This window comes from Bos indicus x Bos taurus, chromosome 2, assembly GCF_003369695.1.
Source record: "Bos indicus x Bos taurus breed Angus x Brahman F1 hybrid chromosome 2, Bos_hybrid_MaternalHap_v2.0, whole genome shotgun sequence".
Classification (NCBI taxonomy): Eukaryota; Metazoa; Chordata; class Mammalia; order Artiodactyla; family Bovidae; genus Bos; species Bos indicus x Bos taurus.
Genome location: NC_040077.1, coordinates 62,320,372 through 62,344,716, shown reverse-complemented (window position 1 = coordinate 62,344,716; position 24,345 = coordinate 62,320,372). Strand labels below are relative to the sequence as shown.

Genomic DNA, 24,345 nt, shown 5'->3' with positions numbered 1-24,345 from the left:
TCAAGTATTAAAAAAAAGTAAAGATGAAACTTCCTTCACAACTTTGCAACATCCTAGATTATCATGAACAAGACAATTGCTAAGTATGGTTTAAAGACCTGGAGGTAACTATGGTACAAAAAGCAAAAGCATTACTTGGTTTCTTCTAAGGAATGAAACCAAGAATAAGAACAGATGAGTCAGGGATCTATTCGTTTCCTTTAAAAGCTTTCTGATACTTGATTTCTAAGTATGTATATCTTCATAAAAATTAAAATATTCAAAAACAAAGATTAGTCAGTTTTAGATCTCCTGTACTCAAAAGCAGCCTGTAAGTATGTTTGACCTCACAGGCTTTAGTAGTTGTTTTTTTTTTTTTTTTTTAATTTTGTGCCCTGAGTCCTGATTACCAAAGAGTTGTTGACCCAAAGCCAAGTAGACAAACAAACAGAGCTGTGGACTTTAAGAAGGCAGTTCCAGTGGATCTAGACCAGTTAAGCAGGCATACCGAGCGGTGTGGCAGCTGTAAAGAGACTAAGTAAATCAATTAACTCCATGGTTTTCATGAAGACCTCTTCATATCAAAACTTCTTTCTTTATATGCATCTCCTCTGATCCTGTGGCAATGAAGATTGACATCCACACTCATATTTTACCAAGAGAATGGCCAGACCTAAAAAAGGTAATGGTGATTAATTTGCTGAATTATTTCTAAAGCTTCTCCTAGAATTATTTCTAGGGTTTCTCAATGCCTCTATTACAGAATGATGTCTTCTTTTGGGAATTAGATGTTAAATTTCTCTGCTTTAGGAAGTTTTTAAGTTATTTGGTAGCTCTTATTTCCTAGTTTTTTAAACTGATTTCATATTTACTTTGAAAGAAACTTGATTTTAAAAGTAAATGTTCTTTAAAAATCCTTTTTCCCCTCAAATGAAGCATTCTTTAAAACTTCTGGACAATATAAGTCAAGCAGTTTTGCTTCCATTTAAGTCACATATTCAGCTGCTAGGAAGATAGGTGCCACTTACAGAATTTAAAGTTACAGTTTCAAGTAAGAGACTATTAAAAACTAAATGTGATCGGTTCCCAGGACTTCTAAAACGTATTTCCTTTCCAAGATGTTGAAAATAAGTTTTGGAAGCACCAAATGATAGCTTTGTAGAATTTTTTTAAATCTATTTTAAAACACTGTCTAAAACCTTTCCTTTTTGATTTCTAAGCTGTAAATTCTTGTTATGAACTAGAGAGTAGGAATATAAAGAAAAAAAAAACTAGCAGAAATGACATGAAACCTTTGCACAGTGAATGCCTCTCAAGACTTTTCTCTGTGTTTCTCAAAAGATGGCAATTTCCTTTTGCCATTAAAAACTTATAAGTGAATACTAAAAAAGAAAGTGGAGAACATGAAAGAAATTTAAAATTGGTTTGAGTTTTACTCAGGCTAAGTATCAGATTTTACCCATTCAGACTTCTCGATGACTCCTAACGTTTCATCTATTTTCATCCCGAGTGAGGAAAAGTGAATGACCCCAAACTCTAATTAAAATGTGGTTTCACTGTTTCATTGTGCAGACAGAAGAGACTATTTTCTTCTCATGGTTGTCTCCTGGGAGAATGGTCATCTTAAGTGTTTCTTTGTCCACTGGTATTTTAGGTAAGATGGATAGTGGACATTGTAGATCAAAAAACGCAAGTGATGCTAAATCATGTTTGAAAGGTTTTCCTATTGCAGTTAATGGTAAGAACCAACCCTATGGGCTCAGCAGTCAAGAACTTGCTTGCCAATGCAGGAGATACAGGTTCAATGCCTGGGTCAGGAAGATCCTCTGGAGAAGGAAATGGCAACCCACTCTAGTATTCTCACCTGGGAACTCCCATGGACAGAGGAGCCTGGAGGGCTACAGTCCATGGGGTTGCAAAAGAGCTGGACATGACTTAGTGACTAAATAACAACCCTATTGAACTAACCCCTCCAAAAGGAGCCTACATGGGAACTTGCTGTTCTGAATGCTGTTGTCCTCGTTATATTTTATTATTAAAGTGTAGACATCGCTTCACAATGTTAGTGATGAACAATTGTAGTAGCCTAAAAGTGTACCTCCTTTTTGCTAAGGGGAGAAAACTTTCTACCTAGTATCCCATGTCATAACCCCACCTCCCATGACTTGCCTCCCACCAGAAGACTGCCTCCAGTTTCAGCAGAGAACTGGCCACCAAGAGCTGCAAATATCTAGGTGTCCCGCCTAATGCCAGGTGCTGAAGGCACTGCCAAAACTGCTCCGGAAGCTCCAGGATGCAGAGCATGGAGAGGCTATAACCACAAATGCATGCGCTGTAGGCTCGCCACACACAAGTTCCACTGGCTCTTGATGGGGCATTCTATACTCATAAACCAGGATTTTATCTAGCAGTCTCACAGCCTGCAAGCAGATAACTGATACACTTTTTAAAAAGTTACTGAAGTATAGTTGATTTACAATGTTACATCAATCTCCTCTCTACAGTACAGTGACTCAGTTATACATATATATGCTTTTTCATATTCTTTTCCATTATAGTCTATCACAGGATACTGAATATAGTTCCCTGAGCTATACAGTAGGACCTTGTTGTTTATCCATCCTGTACATGACAGTTTACATCTGCTAATCCCAAACTCCCAATTCTTCCCTTCCCTACCTCCCCCCACCCCCTGCCTTGGCAACTACAAGTCTGTCCTCTGTGAATCTCTTCTTGTTTTGATAACTGATATATGTGATGATGATGGTGGTGGTAATAATAATAATCATAATACTCTTACACTTCCAGAGAGCAACAGAGACATGTAATTTGATTCACATAAAATCTTGTGAATTGCAGATAGGATTTCTATCATTAACCTGGCTGGACAGATGAGGTCACTGAGACTCAGAAATGAGCCTAGAATCCCAGAGCTTCATGGGGCTGTGGCGGCCACTCCATAGCTCTTCATCCACACCCACCCACCCTCAGAGAGCTGGTCCAGGGCTGCATTACTGCTGGGTGGGATGTCCCTGCTTCCCTCTGCGCCCTACCCCTCCAAGGCCACCCGTGACACCAGTCCCCTTCCCAATTCCCCACAGTCACGTAAATCACTGAGGGCTTCCTCACAGCAGGTGATCTGTTATGAGGTAGGTGTTTCCATTGGAGTGTAGGCAAGTTAGTCATGAAACAATTTGCAGAAAACCGTTTCTGTATTTTTGAACTGGGAAGAGTGAGATCAATACATCTAAATCGTCCTGGGATCCTTCTCTCTCCCTATTTCCAGTCTATATGATCAACTATATCATCAGTCTATACGAATATTAAAGTGACATGAGTGTATAGCAGATATGCCTTGGTGTTCATAGAGTTAAACAGTTCTAGCAGACTTTTCTTTGTCTTCAAATAGTTTTTTGTAGGTAAAATGTTATTTCAGAGCATCAATCTCTGATCTTTTCTTAGCATTTTTTCAAGCTTTCCAATAAAGAATGAAAAAAATAAGCCAGCCCTAGTTTCATTTTAGAAGATGAAGCCCCTCTGGAAGCACTGATATCTCTTTTCAAATCTGCCTTTTCTTGTTAAATATTAATAGACACGCTTCAAATACCTTGACCTCCTTAGTCAGTGAAGAAATAGAAAAGCAGAATCAAACGCTTGGCTTGACGATTAACCAATGATTACAAAGGACTGGGATTTGAGAACTTTTTTCATTTTCACTTGCTAATAATGAGTGTAGTCAGAGTTAGAGTTAAGATCCTTGGCGGGGGTGATGGGTAGAATCCGAGGTGGAGAGAGAGCAGATTCAGGAGGGCTCACTTGATTAAATTGTTCCTGATGAATCAGGAACCACACTCTGGCCCAAGAAACCTGTGTAAAAGTTATGTGGGGTTGATTCACAATGATATTATTTGTAACAACAAGAAGGATAACAAGATTTCAGCTTTTTCCTTCAGCAAGGCTTTACTGCCCACCTACTCTGTGCCTGACAGTAGGGCTTGCAAAGATGCTTTTAATTTTAAGGGGGCCTTTATTTAAAAATTACATATTTACATCTGCTTTCATTAGTAATGATTCAATTGCACTCAATCACTGTAACGTTTTTAGGAGAGAAAATCCCAGACAAAACTTGACTTTTAAACATCTCCTCTGAGAAAATAGAGATCTGGTTTCATCACCTGGAAATTCATTATTCACCTCAAGAGTGTGAGGTCCCCAAGACATTAAAAGTGTCATTCAGTTCATCAGTCCCTGATTCATACCTAGTCACTTCAGAAACACAATTCTTGTATATAGAACTGAATTTCCTTAAATTTTAAATATTTTTTTTTAATTTGTCATGGCCATAAATGCCTATGGGACACTGTTCAAAGTCAAACATTTTCAGATGGTAAATGCCTCCTTGTCATTTGCTCTGACAAAAACTACTCCCAAGGTCATAAATTTCAATTTTAGCCTCTTTCAACCTAGGATGAGACTTGGGGGATTGTGTGCAGCCCAGATTTGGAACAGATAAAGTTGCCCTAAGTAGATTAGGCCTTTGTAAAGTTCAAGGGAAGTATAAAGTGTTCCAAAGTGTTCCAAGTGCTTTCCAAGACAGGGAAGGGAGGAACACAGAGTGACAAAGGGCTCCTTCTTTCTCTCCTTAGTGGAGGGTGTGCCTTATTTCAAAACCTCAGAACGGAACAGGCTGTCACCACCACGTCACCCCCACTGCCATTATTGCCTGTCACCACCACCATCATCATCATTGGTGCCACCACTGTGAAAACTCACTACCACAACCATCGCCACTGCTGCGTCATAGCCTCCAGTACCGCCATGCCTGCCATGACTACCACCACCACCTCTGCCTCCCGCTGCCATCACCGCTGTCACCGTCATTATCGCTGTCACCATCATTATCACTGTTACCATCGATGAGCCCCCTTCTATAAGCCAGGTCTGGTGTCGACAGCTTTCTCTGAATTGTTTCAGTTACTTCCCATAAAACCTTATGTCACTAAGACTCCCATTAGCCTCATTTTACACCTAAGAAAACAGTGACTTCAAGATGGTAAGTTGCTCCAAGAAAGTAAAGGATCTTGTAAGAGGAGTGTTGTATGTGTGACAAGATCCCTCCATTCTGCCTCTGCCTGCCTCTCTGCCCTTCCCCAATGCAAAGTTTCTCTCACCTGTGAACTAACGGGTTAACATTCCACAGGGAGTGAAAGAAAAGTAAGAGAGTGAGGAAGGAGGGGAAAAAGCAAGGAAAGAAAGAAGGAAACAAAATCTTTTCTTTCACATTAAAGTAAGCTTTCAATGGCAACCTTCCAGTTCAAGAGTGTATTTAAGTTTACTCTAAAGCATAACTGATTGAGGCCATTCAAGCCCTTCCTGCAACACATTCTGGGCAGCTTTATCCAGGGGAAGAGAGAAGTAAAACACAAGGGGACCGAATGCATGAAGAGGGTGGGCATGCACCACAGAGGAGAAACTGGCTGCAGGAAGGAGGCATGCAAGGGGTCCAAGGCAGACAGGGCCGCTTGCACGCCCAGCCTACTAAGCCAGGTCCCCCTGTGTCACTTGGGAAGCAGCAGATAGATTTCCAGAACTAATGTGAATATTTGGAGCTAAAATTCAAAAACAGACCTTCTACCCAGGTAGAATAAAGTTGGTAGAGAATTGGCCAAATCTGAAGTCTACTGGGGAAGAATCCAGGGACAGACTCAGGAACACACGAATGCCTCTGTGCTTTAAGCCCAGACCTCCCCTCTCAGTCTGGAGGTGAGATGGAAGCCAGGAAGGAAGAGATCTGTCAAACCCTAGCTCCCTCTACACAACCTCCCTGCACCATGACATAAGAACCAAACTGCCATCACCTGTTCTCATCCAACCACAGCAAGCTAGGAGTCGTTGTGGAGTTCATTAACTCTACCCATTTTTGCTGACAGGAGCTGTTTACTAAGCCCTTTCCATCATGGTCTCTGGCCTCTATGCCCTCCCTCTGACCTCACTCTTTTAGAACCATTGCTTTAGAGTATGGAAATACTGAACACTGGAGGTTATACTCCAATCCAATCCCGGATTACCTTTCCAGGCGCCCTCCCATGACACTGCCTGACCCAGGTGTGTGTTAGCATGCTCCTCCAGGCTCCCAGGGAACTTGTGTGTCACTCTGGCACCGCAGGTCTCACACATGATAAGGCTCTTCAGTCATCTGCCCAGCCCAGCCCAGCGTTGGCCTCTCAAGACTGTGTTCCCTTCTTTTTTTTTTTCTCTGCCCTAGAAAGGCTGGTCATGGTGGGACTCCATGAGGATTTGAGAAATGAATGAATGAATGAACACACAGAATGAGATTTTAAAACCTATTGTTATACACAAAAATAAACTCAAAATGGATTAAAGATCTCAACGTAAGACCAGAAACTATAAATCTCCTAGAGGAGAACATAGGCAAAACACTCTCTGACATACATCACAGCAGGATCCTCTATGACCCACCTCCCAGAATATTGGAAATAAAAGCAAAAATAAACAAATGGGACCTAATTAAACTTAAAAGCTTCTGCACATCAAAGGAAACTATAAGCAAGGTGAAAAGACAGCCTTCAGAATGGGAGAAAATAATAGCAAATGAAGCAACTGACAAACAACTAATCTCAAAAATATACAAGCAACTCCTACAGCTCAATTCCAGAAAAATAAATGACCCAGTCAAAAAATGGCCAAAGAACTAAATAGACATTTCTCCAAAGAAGACATACAGATGGCTAACAAACACATGAAAAGATGCTCAATATCACTCATTATCAGAGAAATGCAAATCAAAACCACTATGAGGTACCATTTCACGCCAGTCAGAATGGCTGCGATCCAAAAGTCTACAAGCAATAAATGCTGGAGAGGGTGTGGAGAAAAGGGAACCCTCTTACACTGTTGGTGGGAATGCAAACTAATACAGCCACTATGGAGAACAGTGTGGAGATTCCTTAAAAAACTGGAAATAGAACTGCCTTATGATCCAGCAATCCCACTGCTGGGCATACACACTGAGGAAACCAGAAGGGAAAGAAACATGTGTACCCCAATGTTCATTGCAGCACTGTTTATAATAGCCAGGACATGGAAGCAACCTAGATGCCCATCAGCAGATGAATGGATAAGAAAGCTGTGGTACATACACACAATGGAGTATTACTCAGCCATTAAAAAGAATACATTTAAATCAGTTCTAATGAGGTGGATGAAACTGGAGCCTATTATACAGAGTGAAGTAAGCCAGAAAGAAAAGCACCAATACAGTATACTAATGCATATATATGGAATTTAGAAAGATGGTAACAATAACCCTGTATACGAGACAGCAAAAGAGACACTGATGTATAGAACAGTCTTATGGACTCTGTGGGAGAGGGAGAGGGAGAGGGTGGGAAGATCTGGGAGAATGACATTGAAACATGTATAATATCATGTATGAAACGAGTCGCCAGTCCAGGTTTGATGCACGATACTGGATGCTTGGGACTGGTGCACTGGGACGACCCAGAGGGATGGTATGGGGAGAGAGAAGGGAGGAAGGTTCAGGAGGGGGAACACATGTATACCTGTGGTGGATTCATTTCAATATTTGGCTAAACCAATACAATATTGTAAAGTTTAAAAATAAAATAAAATTTTAAAAAAACTATTGTTAACATGAGTCATATATACCTATGTTCTTAGGCGAAGTCTTTCAGATTTTTTTATTCATGACCCCCAAGAAAAAATATATTTCATATTGTGACTCAGTACAAACATTCATATACATAATGGAAATAAGAGTTTCCAAATTAATAGGCATAGAAGGCATTCTATCCTATCCTATCTTATCCTATTCTATCCTATTGTATCCTTCTTTATTCTATTCTATTTCATTATATTCCATTGTTTTACTATCTTAGCTTGAGTTTTCCAAGAAGCCGACCTTGAGATAAGGGTTTAAATGCAGTTAGTTTACTTTGGAGGTGATCCCAGGAAACACCAGTAGAGTGGGGAGATGAGACAGAGAAAGCAACATAGCCCATCAAAGTGTAGAATGTGTGCCTCACCTCAGAGCCACCCTGCCCAAGGGGCTGAGAAAACAGTGTATGCTGTTTATATACAAATGCCCTCGGTCATGACTGAGGGATCTGGGGGACAGGCAAGAAAGGGGTCACTAATTTCCTAGTATTTCTGATCCTCTGCTGCTGCTGCTGCTAAGTCACTTCAGTCGTGTCCGACTCTGTGCGACCCCATAGACGGCAGCCCACCAGGCTCCCCCGTCCCTGGGATTCTCCAGGCAAGAACACTGGAGTGGGTTGCCATTTCCTTCTCCAATGCATGAAAGTGAAAAGTCAAAGTGTTCACTTTCTGATCCTCTAGAGGTTGGTTAATCAAAGTTGGCTACAATGGCAAAAGGGAAAATCTTGTCCAAAAAATGTGAGCACTTTTGCTTGAAAGAGGGCTGGTGTTCACAGAAGTACTACAGGGAAGGAATATGGGTAGGACAGCAGTGGCGTCTGTTACACATACTATTTCATGTTTTCAGAACATCTGGGTTATTAACTACTGAATTGATTTCATGATCTACTCACGGATTGCATCCCACAGTTTGAAGAGCAGGGTTAATGTTCTAAGATGGTATTCCCTAAAGAGTGGTGCTTCCAGCCTGTACTGCTAGTGGTCTGAAAAGGATTTTAGGTGGTACACAAGCAAATATTTTTTAATGTTCATCCTTATTCAGAAATTGCAGGGACTTCCCTGGTGGTCCAGTGGTTAAGACTCCACACTTCTCCTGCAGGAGGCATGGGTTTGATCCCTGATTGAGGAACTAATATCCCACATACCACATGGCCAGAAAAATAAACTAATATGTATAAATGAATTAAAATTTTAAAAAATAAAACAAATTTTTAACATGCTGTAACATGCATTAGGAAAAAATAATAAAACTAGCACTTCTGTGATATAGAATTTTCTTCCTGAAAATTTCAGGAAAAAATAACCTGATTGGAATATAAACATGGAATAAGTGGTCATGGTCATGGGGAAGGAAATGGGAAGTTGTTTGAAAGGATGGCACTTGGATGCTCTAGCCCAGGGACTCCACCTTCTTGCAGTCCTCTCTGCTGTGGTCTTCTAGTCTGATTGTTCTCCCCTTTCCCCACAGAGATTCGGTTATGGAGGCTGGGTGCAGCTCCAACACAATGGCAAGGTGAGTGTCTCCCAAAGAACAACTATGCCTCAGACCCCTGGACAAACTGAGTCTGAGACCCTCCTGCACTCGGTCCTCCAGGGACCCCCAACTCTTTTGCCCTCCAACTGAGCTTTATAGTAGGCAGCACTGAGGTTTCTCCAAAGTATTTTGAAAAATGGGTGTAACTTCAAAGAGCAGCATTTAGAAAGATAAAATTGAAATTGGAGAAGCCATGAAGAAATCTCTCTCTCTCTCTCTTTTTTTTTTATTTTTGCCCTGGAACCAATTTTAGCATTGCTCTGCCTCAAGGAAGCAACCTAGTTCTCTCCACAGTTATGACAGTATAGTAAGGTCGACCAAATAAATGGAAGAGTTTAGGTTTGAGCACAGGTGGAGAAATTAAACATGGAGACAAAACCAAGAATAAGCCACTGTTATTAAGGGTGGAGTTTAGTCTGAGGAAAGAGCAAGAGGAGGAAGACTTGGGGCAAAGCATTTTGCACATAATGAGGCCTGAGAGTGAGCTGCCAACTAGGGGTCTGGGCCAACTTCATTTTCAGAGGCATCACATGCCCTCATGGAGGGCAGGGGGAACCCTCCTGAGCTTCCAGCAAAGCACAAACATGACTAAGTTAGCCCTGAAGGACTGGGGGTATGGGAAGACCAGGGATAATTCAAGGCACTGTGACAAGATAAGGACCAGGTACTGGAGGATATAGATTTGGGCACTAAGGATTTGGAGAAGGCCTCCTGGAAGAAATGATGCTCTTCCTGCGTCTGGAAGCAGAGGTGAAGGTTTGCCCGAGGAATAAAGGAAAAAAGAAAACAAAGACAGGGAGCGAAGGCATGGGGATATGAAACATCCGTAAACCCAGGACTCAAGCACTTGGCTTGGGCTGGTATCAGCATTTCTCAAAGTATGGTCTGCTGACCAGCAAGTTCAGTGTCACCTGGGAACTTGGGAGAAAGGCCAATTCTTGGGCCTCACCTCAGACATACAAAATCAGGAATGCTGAGGATTGGGCCAGCAATCTGTATTTTGACAAGTCTCCAGTTGATTCTGATATTTACTCAAGCTTGAAAACCACTGGCTCTATCCACTCACTCACTCACTGATTTTTATGACACCTATTTGATGCCAGGCCCACCAGGCTAGACACATGGAATATGCTGGTGAACAAGACAGACATGCTCCCTGCTCAAATTCTAGGGGCAGCAAACAAACATAATCACTTCAGAGGATGGAATAAAAAGCAGTGCTGGAACAAGGGGTGACTGGGAGATTTGTCTGGGCTGGCTGGTTGGGGAGCTAACAAAGACTTAAGATGATGAGAAGGAAAACCCTGGAAGAGTGTCCCTGGATGAGGGAATAGCAGTTGCAAAGGCTACCATGTGTGGAAGGGCTGTGTTCAAAGAACAAGGAGGACAGTTTGGCTAAGATGTGGTGCAAGCGGAGATGGCAGGAAAAGAGGCGAGCAGGGACCAGATTATGGACAGACTTGAAGGACGTGCTAAGGAGGCCAGATTTTAGCCTTAATGCAATGTAACTTCCTTGAAAGGTCTTAATGGCTTAAACAGATCCCCTGGGGACTTCCCTGCCGGTCCAGAGGTTAGAACTCTGCACTTCCAATATGGGGAGTGCAGGCTCGATCCCTGATCAGGGAACTAAGATCCCTCATGCCATGCAACATGGCCAAAAAAAGAAAAGCATTAAAAGGCCATAGTGTACTCTGTAGGGGTCAGATAGAGGCATGTAAGAGTTTGGTGGGCAAGGTGGTAGGAAGAAGCTGGAGAGGTAGGCAGAAGCCTCATCAAACGGGGCCTTGGGGGATGGGCTTAGGCCTTTGTACTTGATCCTAAAGGCAGTGAGGAATCATTAAAGAGTTTTTTTAAATATCAGAATCTATGGGGCAGCTCATTCTCACCTTCATCAAAGACTGCCCACTAAGTGCCAGTTTAGACACGAGACTGCACTTCTTCCATGAAAAGTGCCAGTTCCCAGCCTGGGAGCTGGTGATCTAAGCTGGCCTCCTGCTTGTGCTCAGTCATCAAGTCGTGTCCAGCTCTTTGCAACCCAATAGACTATAGCCCACTAGTCTGCTCTGTCCACGGGGTTTTCTAGTCAAGAATACTGGAGTGGCTTTTCATTTCTTCCTCAAGGGGATCTTCTCAATTTAGGGATCGAACCTGTGTCTCCAGCATCTCCTACATTGGCAGGCGGATTCTTTACCACTGAGCCACCCGGGAAGCCCTAAGCTGGCTCTCAAGTCTGCCCAAAAGAGAAAATAAGCTGAGTGGAGATGATGACAAGGCCACTAGGAAGCCCCAAGTGGAGGATGAGCAGCCTGTAACTTTTTTTTTTACTCCATGTCCCAGGCTTGCAGTTTCTACCCTTCATAACTAGATCTGAATGGCCTTCATTTCATTTTTGTGTCAACAGAAGTTTGGTAAACATAACAGCATTTCTCAAAACAAAAACAAAACAAACAAAAAACTTCAACAAACAACAAGAAACCCAAGAATGAAAATATTTCAAATCAAATCTACCACTTGCATAGTTCCAGCAAAATTGGATATAACAGTAGTCTAAATCAAAGTGATATTTTCCTTTCCTCCATTTCAAAAACAAAACAAAGCAAACCAAAGCAGAACTAAATTGGTTTTTTTTTTTTTTTATAATTACCGTAGTCAGGGATCACAGTCACTGGAAAACGACATATAAATACATACAAATTGCAAATTCAGCTTAGAGCAATTCCTTTTTATTTGCCTACATTCCTTTTGTGAATAATATTTTCTGTCCCCCATCCATGACCAATTTACCTCAGAGATTCCTGTTTCCTGAAAGGTATTTCCCAAACACATCTTTGGTCTGCCCTATTTGTTTCTCTTCTTAACCTTTGATTTTTCAATGCTTTTGGAATGAATCAAGGGGTATTGTTTGCCATGGTAAAGCCTTGTTCAGAACTGAGAAACATCATTTGTCCTTGGGTTGACCATGTATAATTTGGTTGAAAATTTCTAAAACTATGTACGCCCTCCTCTCAGGAGCAGCAAGGGGTAGGGTAGAATTAAGTGCTGATGGCAGGAACACCCCACAGCGTTTAAGAGAGGCCAGATCCACGGCCCAGTTCAAATACATGGGCCATAGACGTCTGAGCGTTTTTCAGGCCCTTGAAATACAAACACACACACCATTGCAATCACACTTAGTATTTTCACCCACACTATTCTGTGTGATCTTCAATCATCAGGTTCCTGCTCTCAAAATGATTTCCCTCTCACTGGGGAACCAAGAAGACACTCATATGAATAAAGAACATACAGATAGTAACAAAATTGTGCTGAGCAAAAGAGTGAGGGAATGCAGGGGGTGGGAAGGGCAAGACAGCGGGCAACTTTCATGAAGATAAAAAACCAGAGGACTGTAGGCCTAGGGATCATCTAGTCCAGTGTTTAATGGGTTGCAACCTAACAATGAGGAGAAGGCAATGGCACCCCACTCCAGTACTCTTGCCTGGAAAATCCCATGGCCAGAGGAGCCTGGTAGGCTGCAGTCCATGGGGTCACAAAGAGTTGGACACAACTGAGAGACTTCACTTTCACTTTTCACCTTCATGCATTGGAGAAGGAAATGGCAACCCACTCCAGTGTTCTTGCCTGGAGAATCCCAGGGACGGAGGAGCCTGGTGGGCTGCCGTCTATGGGGTCGCACAGAGTTGGACACGACTGAAGTGACTTAGCATAGCATAGCAACCTAACAATGAGTAATAATATCAATTCAGTGGGTTAGGACAGCTTTAAAAATAAAATACGTTACAAAAGAAAATAGCAGAATGTACTGTTCAAGCTGGAATCAAGATTGCCAGGAGAAATATCAATAACCTCAGATATACAGATGACACCACCCTTATGGCAGAAAGTGAAGAGGAACTAAAAAGCCTCTTGATGAAAGTGAAAGTGGAGAGTGAAAAAGTTGGCTTAAAGCTCAACATTCAGAAAACGAAGATCATGGCATCCAGTCTCATCACTTCATGGGAAATAGATGGGGAAACAGTGGAAACAGTGTCAGACTTTATTTTTGGGGGCTCCAAAATCAGTGCAGATGGTGACTGCAGCCATGAAATTAAAAGAAGCTTACTCCTAGGAAGGAAAGTTATGACCAACCTAGATAGCATATTCAAAAGCAGAGACATTACTTTGCCAAGAAAGGTCCGTCTAGTCAAGGCTATGGTTTTTCCTGTGGTCATGTATGGATGTGAGAGTTGGACTGTGAAGAAAGCTGAGTGCCAAAGAATTGATGCTTTTGAACTGTGGTGTTGGAGAAGACTCTCGAGAGTCCCTTGGACTGCAAGGAGATCCAACCAGTCCATTCTGAAGGAGATCAGTCCTGGGAGTTCTTTGGAAGGAATGATGCTAAAGCTGAAACTCCAGTACTTTGGCCACCTCATGAGAAGAGTTGACTCATTGGAAAAGACTGATGCTGGGAGGGATTGGGGGCAGGAGGAGAAGGGGACGACAGAGGATGAGATGGCTGGATGGCATCACTGACTTGATGGACGTGAGTCTGAGTGAACTCCGGGAGTTGGTAATAGACAGGGAGGCCTGGCATGCTGCGATTCATGGGATTGCAAAGAGTTGGACACGACTGAGCGACTGAACTGAACTGAGACACATGATTAAGTTGTGGGGACAAGCAGAGGTTAGATGATGAAGCCCCTTAGGTCAGGTTAAGGGGTTTGCATTTTATCTTCAGGACAATAGAAATCCATTCAAGAGTTTCCGGTGCGGAACTAGCAAGATCTGATTTAGGGTTTTAATAGTTTACTCTACTGCTTTGTGGAGACTGGGTTAGACAGGAATAAGAATGAAAGCAGAAAGAGATCAGGCTTGAGGCTGCAGCATCATTCAGATGAGAGAAGATAGGGCCAGACCAAGGCTGGAGCAGTGGGGGTGGAGAAATGTGGATCACTGCAGGGTCTATTTTCGAGACATATTGGAAAGTGGATGGGATGGTGACATGTCAAGCAGAGGGAAGTGAAAAAAATGATGTAGTCTCAGAGGGGTGAGAATGATAATGCTGACCTCAAGGAGAGATGCAATAGAGCCAGGAGGACAAGCAGATCTGAGCAAGAGATGAGCAGTAGCAGGTTGAGTGAATATAGCTGGAAGTGGTTGTAACATAGCTTCCCATGGAGCTGTCCTTCAGAAACTTTAAAGTGACAGCTGCAGTGATTACAGAGGCTGCTTCCTGGTGACAGTGTCTGGGTCATTTCTGCCAGCTCTGCACCTCAAGCCCAACCAGTCTAGCAGCTTGCATGGTCTAGAGGTAGAGCTTGAGTGGGCACCTGGGGAAGGGGGAAGAGAATGGAAATCTGTTGATAAAAGAATTTTAAAATACACATTTTATTTTTTCCCCTGTGCTATTATTTTCCTTCTTGTCCACTGATTCTATATGTAATAGCTTGCATCTACTAAACCCAAACTCCCAGGCCATCCCTCTTCCATCGTCCTCCCCCTTGGCAACCACAAGTCTGATCTCTGTCTTTTAGTCCATTTCTGTTTCATAGGTAGGTTTGTTTGTGCCAAATTTTAGATTCCACATATAAATGATATTATATGGTATTTCTCTCTCCTTTCTTACTTTACCTAGTATGATAATCTCTAGTTGAATGCATGCTGCTGCAAATGGCATTATCTCATTCTTTTTATGACAGAGTAGTATTTCATTGTACTACATCTTCTTTATCCATTCATCTGTCAATGAACATTTGGGCTGTTTCTATGTCTTGGCTATTGTGGATACTGCTGCTATGAACATAGGGGTGCTTGTATCTTTTTGAATTGAAGTTTTGTCTGGATATGTACCCAGGAGTGGGATTGCTGGATAACATGGTCATTCTATAAAATATACTTTTTAGTGATACACAATACCAGACATTTGAAATATCAGCTATACTTGGACTCGTTTGTAGACAGTATTAAAACTAGAACTTAAGAATCAGAAGCATCACAGGTGAGATTCTGAGGTTCCTTGGGAATCAGACTCTGAGATGGAGGTGAGCATGCAAAAGGTTTAATAGGACGTGCTCTCAGAATGGACATCAGTGGAAGGGGAAAGGAGGAAGTAGGATACAACAGGGCAATGTTGAGCTGTGATGTTCTCAACAGAGGTCTAAGCTGACCCTTAAGAAGCTCTAGAACTAACCTCCACAGGGGTCCCAAGTTGGGGGTGGGGGGCAAAGAAGAGGGGCCTTTTGCTCTACAGTAATCAGTCATTGGAAATGGACTTCCCTGGAAATGAGGCAGGACTTTAGGGAAGTGGTTCTCTTCACCCAAGGCAATCTTCCTATTTTCTCCATAGGGACTGACAACTGAGAGCTGTCTGCCAGCAATACTCCCTGGTAATTCTCAGAAGCTAGGAGAAGAAATCCTTTTTTCTTTTTTTGGCCATGTTGCACAACTTGAGGGATCTTAGTTCCCTAACCAGGGATTGAACCCAGACCCCCACAGTGAAAACACAGAGTCCTAGCCACTGGACCACCAGGGAACTCCCAACTCCTCTATTCTTGAAGGGGGATCTTGGTGGCACATTATACCATCTTGGGAAGGATAACTGAATCACTTTGCTGTGTAGTAGAAATTAATAAACACTGTAAATCAACTATTTTTCAATAAAACACATTTTTAAATAATAAACTACTAATATCTACAAAAATAGTAGGCTTATGGAACCTCTGCCCAATCAACTCAGGTACTCTGTTCTTCATCTCCATGGATGGAAATCTGTGCCTTAATTTCTTCTTCCTTTTCTCAGTCCTTCCAATCTCCATGCTTATGACCTAAATTTTAGTGGCAGATTATTAACTTGTCTTTTTTCCTCAAGTGTATATCCTTTCTTTTTCCAACTGTATATCCTTAAAGTTTTTACATCAGTCAGAGAAAGTAAAGTAGGTGCTAAATTAACATGTTTTATAATGAAAAAAAGAGCAAACAAACAACAAAAAAAGAGCAAACTGAGGTTCAGAGATGTTTAACTTGTTTATCGCTATACGATAAGTTGCAGAATAATGATTTGAACCTGAGAAGTATGATTTTAGGGAGAACTTTTCCCTTTCTTTAGGGATCAGCAACCTGAAGCTCAATTTAGAGCCTAAGCAGCAGCAGCAGCCATGCTTTGAGAAGCCATTTAGTTTGGCCCCCCTTCCCTGAGTATTAAAAGGCAGTGTACAAGGCAGGCACGATGCCTGGGGGAAGCAGCAGCTCAGCACCAAACTTCACGTGCACGTCTAGACTGGGTCACCGCATGGCCTGCCTCCCCCTGCAGGTCCTGACATTCGCGGGCCCTGCTCTGCCAGACAAATTGTTTCCTCTCACTATCCATCTGTTGCTTCTTTATAAAACAAGAAGTTGGGGCTTCCCTGGTGGTCCAGTGGTTAAGAATCCACCTGCCAATGCAGCGGACATGGGTTCAATCCCTGGGCTGGGAAATCCTACACGCTATGGAGCAACTAAGCCCATGGGCCACAACTACTGAGCCTGCATGCCTAGAGCCCATGCTCCGCAACAAGAGAGGCCACTGCAATAAGAAGAGTAACTCCCACTCACTGCAGCTAGAGAAAACCTGAGTGCAGCAACAAAGACCCAACACAGCCAAAAATAAGTAAGTGAATAAATATTAAATAAAAAAAAAAAACAGGGTTGGACAACATGGCCTACCTCAGAGGTCCTTGCTGCTGCTGCTGCTGCTGCTGCTAAGTCGCTTCAGTCATGTCCGACTCTGTGCGACCCCATAGACCTACCAGGCTCCCCCGTCCCCGGGATTCTCCAGGCAAGAACACTGGAGTAAGTTGCCATTTCCTTCTCCAAAGCATGAAAGTGAAAAGTGAAAGTGAAGTCGCTCAGTCGTGTCTGACTCTTAGCGACCCCATGGACTGCAGCCCACCAGGTTCCTCCATCCATGGGATTTTCCAGGCAAGAGTACTGGAGTGGGGTGCCATTTACCAGTTCTAAAATGTTATAAATCTAGAGTTTTCCAAATCCTGGGCCATCCTCTTAGCTTTTGGAGCCAGCAGTTCAGAATGGCAAGGTAACCTACACAATCCTCAGTTGTATAGTCCCAAAAAGTCATGACCATGACCTGGTTCTCTCTGTATCCAGCCTCTGACACCCACAGAGCACACCCCTTCAAATCCAAGTCAATATTAAGGCAGGGGGAAAACAAGTTGAGTTCTGCTAAAAAAACAAATATGTACTTCTTCAAGGATTAAGGAAAAATGCCTAAAAAGATTAGGGGAGAACCACATCCCAAAGCATACAAGGAAGAATTAATCTAAGTAAGCTTGTGTGTGTGTGTGTGTGTGTGTGTGTGTGTTAGTCAGTCATGTACGACTCTTTGCAACCCCATGGACTGTAGCCCACCATGCTTCTCTGTCCATGGGATTCTCCGGGTAAGAATACTGGAGTGGATTACTGTTCCTTTCTCCAGCTAAGCAAGCTTAGGTCACCTTTTGCTGATGTGAGTTTTCTGTCCTAGGGAGAAGCAAAGATGCTGAAAGATGGGAAGGTCTTCAGAGTGGTCCAAGAGAACTGCTGGGATCCAGAAGCTCGTCTTAGAGAAATGGACCAAACAGGTATTTACAATGAGAAAAGGTATCAATGTTTCCATCTGATGTTAGAGGCAAGTCTGCCCTTTGATTACCTTACATGATTTATGTGATGGCAACCTCTGATCCCATTTTCTCCACTGTTTCAGCTTCACTGGGGGAGGGATGGCACCCTCCACTATAATGTTTTTGGAGTGTGGATTTAAACTTTAGGTATGTGTGTGCTCAGTTGTGTTTGACTCTTTGAGACCCCATAGACTGTAGCCCTCCAGGCGCCCCTGTCCAGGGGATTTCCCAGGCAAGAATATTGGAGGGGGCAGCCATTTCCTTCTCCAGAGGAATCTTCCCAACCCAGGGATTGAACCAAAGTCTCCTGCATTGCAGGCAATTCTTTACCATCTGAGCCACCAGGGAAGCCCCCAAATTAGGTACGCTTGTTTTAAAGTAGAATGCTGTGTTATCGGGGCTTTCTAGGTGGTGCTAGTGGTAAAGAACCCTCTTGCACAATACAGAAGACATGAGAGACTCAGGTTCAATCCCTGGGTTGGGAAGATCCCCTGGAGGCAGGCATGGCAACCCATTACAGTATTCTTGCCTGGAAAATCCCATGGACAGAGGAGCCTGGAGGGCTACCATCCACACGGTCACAAAGAGTCAGACACGACTGAAGCAACGTAGCACACATGCACACGTGCTATATTATCAAAAAGATAAAAGTAGTATTTTATTATTTTAAAAATGTTAAATTCAAATGCATAGTATTTACTTATAGAGTCAATTAAAACAGTAAGAATTAGGGATTTCCCTGGTGACCCAGTGGTTAGGACTTTGGGTTTCCAGTGCAGGGGTCCTGGGTTCCATTCCTGGTCAGGGAACTAAGATCCCACATGATACGGCATGGCCAAACACACAAACAAACAAAAACAGTAAATATTCGAATTCACAGATTAAAGATGTCAACTGCTTTCTTAGTTGAGTCAGGATTCAACTTGTTTCTGCAGTTTGCTTTAGCACAGTACACAGAACATCCCCACAGACACACATGGGGTGGAAGCAGGAGCAGACACAAAAAGCAATCAGATAGTCCCACTAGACTCTACAATAAAACTAATCCAGACATTTGAAAGGGGAGAGTTAGGAAATTTTTATTTCCTAGCTAAATCAATAACAGTTTCTAATAACTGCTTGCATTCCTTATCCTATATTTAAAAATCAAACAAGTCCCCCCAGTTCAAAAGAATTGTGAAAGCCTATCTAAAATATGATATGATGGACGGGGATGAAAAATAAATAAAATTTAATTTTTAAAGTATGGTATGACAGCCACATTGTGCTTTCACTTGTTATTACCTGGCTGGCTGTGCCACCAAGGAGAGCGTGCTCCAACAAGGGCACCCAGCCTTCTGTACACCCATGGGCCATGCCCAGGGGCTGTGATGAGGAGCCCCCACAATAACACTGTCAGGCCTAAATTTCAACATCAGTGGTCTAGATTTAATCCAGAAAACAAACAGTTCATACACACAAACAAAAGAGTTTGTATCTACCGTCTTTATAACCAAAGACAAATGCATGAGAAGTTCAAGTACATACACAGAGATAGCAGGAGACATTTTATTCTAAGGTCTGCACAAACTGAGTTGAACTATCAGCCCCAAAATGAGTAGGCGGTCTCTGGCAACTCTAAGCTAGATGGGCTTCCCCAGTGGTGCTGCTGCTGCTGCTAAGTCACTTCAGTCATGTCCGGTGGCGCTAGTGGTAAAGAGCCCATCTGCCAATGCAGGGGACATAAGAGATCCCTGGGTTGGGAAGATCCCCTGGAGGAAGGCATGGCAACCCACTCCAGTATTCTTGCCTGGAGAATCTCATGGACAGGGGAGCTTGGCAGGCTACAGTTCACTGGGTTGCAAAGACTGGGACACAACTAAAGCAACTTAGCATGCACACACGCATCCATGCACTCTAGGCCAGATATTGCTTTACAGATTTTTTTAAAATAATTAAAAGTTTGTCTAAATTGCACTGACATTGAACTTTGTGGACAGCCTGAAGCACCTCTATAGGCCATTCCAGAGAAAACAGTACACATGCCTCTGTTCTAGAACAGGGATGGGAGGGGCACTGGAGAGAGAACTGGCTTCCCAGACTGATAGCAGAGCCCAAGCTGAACCAGAGCTCCCACCTCTCAAGGGGAAAACTAGTGGAAATGATGACTAGTGTCAGAACTATTGTTCAAGACTACAGTTTAGATAAAGAATGTCCCCTTTGGTTTTGGTTGTGTGTTTCATTCCATGGCTATCCTTAAGAGAACAGTCATGGCTAACCCTTGCTGAGCATTTATTTTGTTTCCAGGCATTGTTCTCAGCACCCAACATGTATTAAGTCAATTTCTATAACAACCATAGGTGGTAGCAACTATTATTATACCCATTTTACAGATGAAGAAACTTAGGGACAGAGGTTAAGCAATCTGTCCAAGATTACATAACTTATAGGGGGCAAAACAGGGATTTGAACCCAGGCAGTCTGGCCACAAGGGCTTAACAGTGTATCCTTCTGCCTCCGCCAAGGTAAGAAAATAAAATGATAAAGGCACAACACAGAAGATCTCAGCATGCCATGCCATTTTCACCGGGAGACAAATGTAATTGGTAGCTCCTGGGTTGCTTCATCACATTACGTGGCAGGCATTGTTGTACCTATTCCCACCTGAGGGATGCAAAGGGTTTAAATGATTTTGCTTGGGAACGCACAACAGTAAATGGTAGAGCTGGGAATGTACTCGGGACTGTCTCTCCCATTCCTTCACTCTTCCAAGAGAGCTTTTCCCAAACCTCCCTCAGGATAAGCATTGCCTGGGGTGCTTACTAGGAATTTTTTTCAGGCCCCATCCACTGAGTCAGAGTTTTTAAAGGAAGGCCTCTGAATTTGTTTTTATGATGTCACTTCTCTCTACCCCTGGCCTCTGCCCACTTTACTCAAGGTAAAGCAGTAAATTTGGGGAATGCTGTGCTATGCCAAACTTTTAAACACCTGTTTGTTTGTTTTTTTAAATATCTGCTCTAATTGGATTAGACTTGTTTTTTCCCTCTCAATTCCCAGAGACTAAAGAATAGCTATCCAAATAAACCAGCACATAAATAATGCAATTTACTATGTTAATATGAAATACAGTGACAAGTGATGGCCACTGGGGTGTAGGGAAGGAGCCAAGCTGGACAGGAGCCTCATCCCGCCACTGGCAGACCATGTGACCTTAGATCCAATCTGTAAAGTAGAGAAATTAAACGGAATAATGTCAGCAAAAGCATTTGTGTAAAATGTGAAGATTTTGCAGCTGAAAGGGACTTGTCTGTTGCAAACTAATCAATGGACACAAATCCTATCTGTGGCAACATTTAACGATGCTCTATAATCAAAAGCTGTAGGGTCTAGTCCTCACTAAACAATGATCTATTTTTTCATATATGGGTATGTTCAACACGCCAGGCACTATTCTGGACACTAGGGATGGGACATAGACAGACAGGCTCATGTGGTGTTTATGATCAAGTAAGGAATGGCACAGAATAAACAACTAACTACAGTCATGACAGACTGTAATAAGTCACAGAACATTAAAAGAACAGAACAGTGAGACAGAGAATGCATGGAGTTAGGGAAAGCCTCTCCAAGAATCTGATGTTTGAACGGAGATCTTGGGGTGAAAAGGAGCGCATCCTGTGATGAGCCAAAAGAAGAGCATTCCAGGCAGATGGAATAGCTGTGCAAAGGCCATGGGGCAGGAAAGAGCTCCAAAAAACAGGCAGGAGGCAAATGAAGCTCAGTGTGAGCAGGAGAGACTGTGTGGAGCCTTATACCATGTTCAAGTCTGGATTTTACTCTAAGTGTGATTTTACTCTAAAAGTACTTGGAAGTTTTGAATAATAGAGTGACTTGATCTAAGTTTTAACACTTACTCTGGCTTCCAAGTGGAAAACAAACTGTAAGAGGACAACAGTGATGGTAGGAGACCAGCTTGGAGGCTTCTGCAGCAGTCCCCATAGGAAATGCTGGTGGCTTGGACCAGGCAGTGGCAAGAGATGGGGAGAGGTGAGTGCATAAAAGGAACTGGAGTAGAGCAAACAGGACTTGCTGTTGGGTTGGATGTGTGTATGAGGGAAAGAGGGCCCATCCTTGGTTTGGCAGCATCTCTCCCAATACCCCAGCTCCAGGAGTGAGACTATCAGAGAGTTTAGGCATCCTGGAGGCTGGAATCTGGAACCACACTCAGGGCCTCATTCTGGGCATTCCAGACAGTGGGACTCTACCCAGACTCACTTAGGAGATGAATTACAGGGCCAGGAAGGTGACTGAGAAATATACTCTGTCATGCATGACCTAAGATGAAACACCTTAAAAAAACTGATGGGGAAATGCCTTGCTTAAATACAACTTCACAGTTGTTGAAATAAGCTTTGAAAAATGGGCATTTTCGTTTTTCTTCAATGATCTCATTTTTGTCCAGCCTTTCCTCCTCCTCTTAGAACTGAGGCTGAGGGATGAGGGAAGCCTAGGGCAGAGAACCCTGAGAGAAGGAGACAGGGAAGACACAGTGAGGGAGGGCAGAGCAGAAGGAAGGTGGGACGGGGACTTGCTAGGCTCCAAGGCCCTGGGAGATGCAGAGGTGCCTGGGTCATTCTTCTCACTGGTTTTGCCTTTGGTTCTGTGTCTAGGAGTGACTGTGCAAGCCCTTTCCACGGTTCCTGTCATGTTTAGCTACTGGGTGAGTGTGAAATCTCAATCCATCTCCTTGGTGAGCAAAGGCTCACATCCAGTTCCCTAGCAAGTAGACAGATGCCTCGTCTTGACATTGCCCACTCAACTCTCCTTTAGAGATCAGCAAGGCCCCTCACATTTGCACTGTTCTCTCCCAGGCCTGTCTTCCTAGTTATGTCCTTGCTCTAGAACTCCATAGTCCAGTATGGTAGCCAATAGCTGCATGTTACTATGTAACTTGAACTGGATTTCCACTAGACAGCACAATTCTAGACTCAATCTTAATCTCCATCAGAACGACCTATTGACTCATTCCTGCCAAGCGAGGCTCAGTAACTGACAAGCCAGTTTATTCTAAAGTGATAAAGATTTTGAGGTGACGGGAGTGATGATGATGGCCTAATATGTTGCCTCTCCCATGGAAATACACACAATTCGAAACAGGATTCCTTGAGTTGGATGTCTTTCCCCAAGTGATTAAATCTTGAGTGCTGAAAGTTTCAGGCATGATGGCAAGCCTGCAAAAGGACAGTTTTGTAAGTAGTTGGAGGTACACTAAGTACCCACTCAACCAAATAAATATTCAAGCATGTGGTGATTTAAGGAGCTTTGGAAATTCCAACCTATTCTCACCTCCGCCACCTATGCTCATAATTCCAGTATCAGTGATTCAATACTTATCTGTTCCTATGATAAAATTCACCGCTTAAAATAAAAATACCCTAAGACCTCAAGATACCTGAATTTACCTGATTGGGTGCTATTCTAACTGGACAACTGGCATTGCTGGAGAGTACCAGATTCTTAGCAGTGGGGTGGGATGATGTTGAAAAGAAAGACAGAAAGGAAGGAGGGAGAGTTAGGAGAACAGAAAGCAAACGTTGTCTGCATCAGCATCTTGCTATTAAGGTAACTCTTTGAGTGTCACCGCCAACAGGAAGGACAAGGAGAAAGACAGGGACAGGAGAGGTTCATGAGCAGCCTGACATCCCCAAGGAGGTGTGACAAGGAGGTGCCCGGATATCCGGCTCAGTTCCTGGTGTGGGTGGGGGGAGCCTTGCAGACTCCTATTTGGGTTGGTAGATGGTCTGCCCTCATTCTATGTCTAGTGTAGGATTCCAGGCCCTGATTACATCAGTTTTCTAATTAATCAGCAATATCCTAGCAGTTTTCTTTACCTTGGTAATGACTGGCTTCTGGGTCTTCTGTGGCCCAAGTGCCTATCTCAAACTGTGCTTCAGGTTTATGAGGTGTAAAGCCACTGGGAGGGACAAATGATTGAACCTAGAGGAGGTGCTGAGCAGAGTAAATATCTAAAGTAGGTTTTGAACCATGTGCTTTCCCTTGCCTGTCTCCGCCAGGCCAAACCTCAGGACACTTTAGACCTGTGCCAACTTCTGAACAACGACCTAGCTGCCACCATTGCGAGCCACCCCAGGAGGTTTGTGGGTCTGGGGACGTTGCCCATGCAGGCCCCTGAGCTGGCGGTTAAGGAGATGGAGCGCTGTGTGAGGAAGTTGGGCTTTCCCGGGGTTCAGATCGGCTCCCACATCAACGAGTGGGACCTGAACGCACGGGAACTCTTCCCAGTGTACGCGGTGAGTATGAGGTGCCCACTCAGCCAACGTGGAGCAGGCACTGTGCTGGGTGTCCCTGGGTTGGAGAAATGCCTGATGACAAGCTGGATGCAGGGGGACTGTGGAAAGAGCTCCCCCACAGGAAGCGCCATCCTACTAAAAAAGGGACAAGTGAAAATGCTTCCCAGGGCAGCCTTAACTCAGTGAAATCTCTCTTCTTTTGAGCTCTCTT

At 43.3% G+C, this 24,345-nt stretch overlaps 1 protein-coding gene across 3 annotated transcripts in view; it reads left to right on the top strand.

Moving 5' to 3' along the window:
* Positions 1–459: 459 nt before the first annotated feature.
* ACMSD (aminocarboxymuconate semialdehyde decarboxylase) overlaps positions 460–24,345 on the top strand; it is a 63,432-nt gene continuing 39,546 nt past the window's right edge. The window contains exons 1-5 of one of the 3 annotated variants that reach the window (XR_003514592.1): positions 460–661; positions 9,146–9,190; positions 17,709–17,805; positions 22,494–22,543; positions 23,898–24,134. Coding sequence is in view for 2 of the 3 variants with exons in the window: in XM_027562032.1 (XP_027417833.1) it covers positions 605–661; positions 9,146–9,190; positions 17,709–17,805; positions 22,494–22,543; positions 23,898–24,134 (486 nt within the window). In the remaining variant the exon portion in view is untranslated. Of the gene's footprint in view, positions 662–9,145; positions 9,191–17,708; positions 17,806–22,493; positions 22,544–23,897; positions 24,135–24,345 lie in introns of those variants that run through there. The other 2 variants (XM_027562032.1, XM_027562041.1) reach the window with 2 other exon arrangements.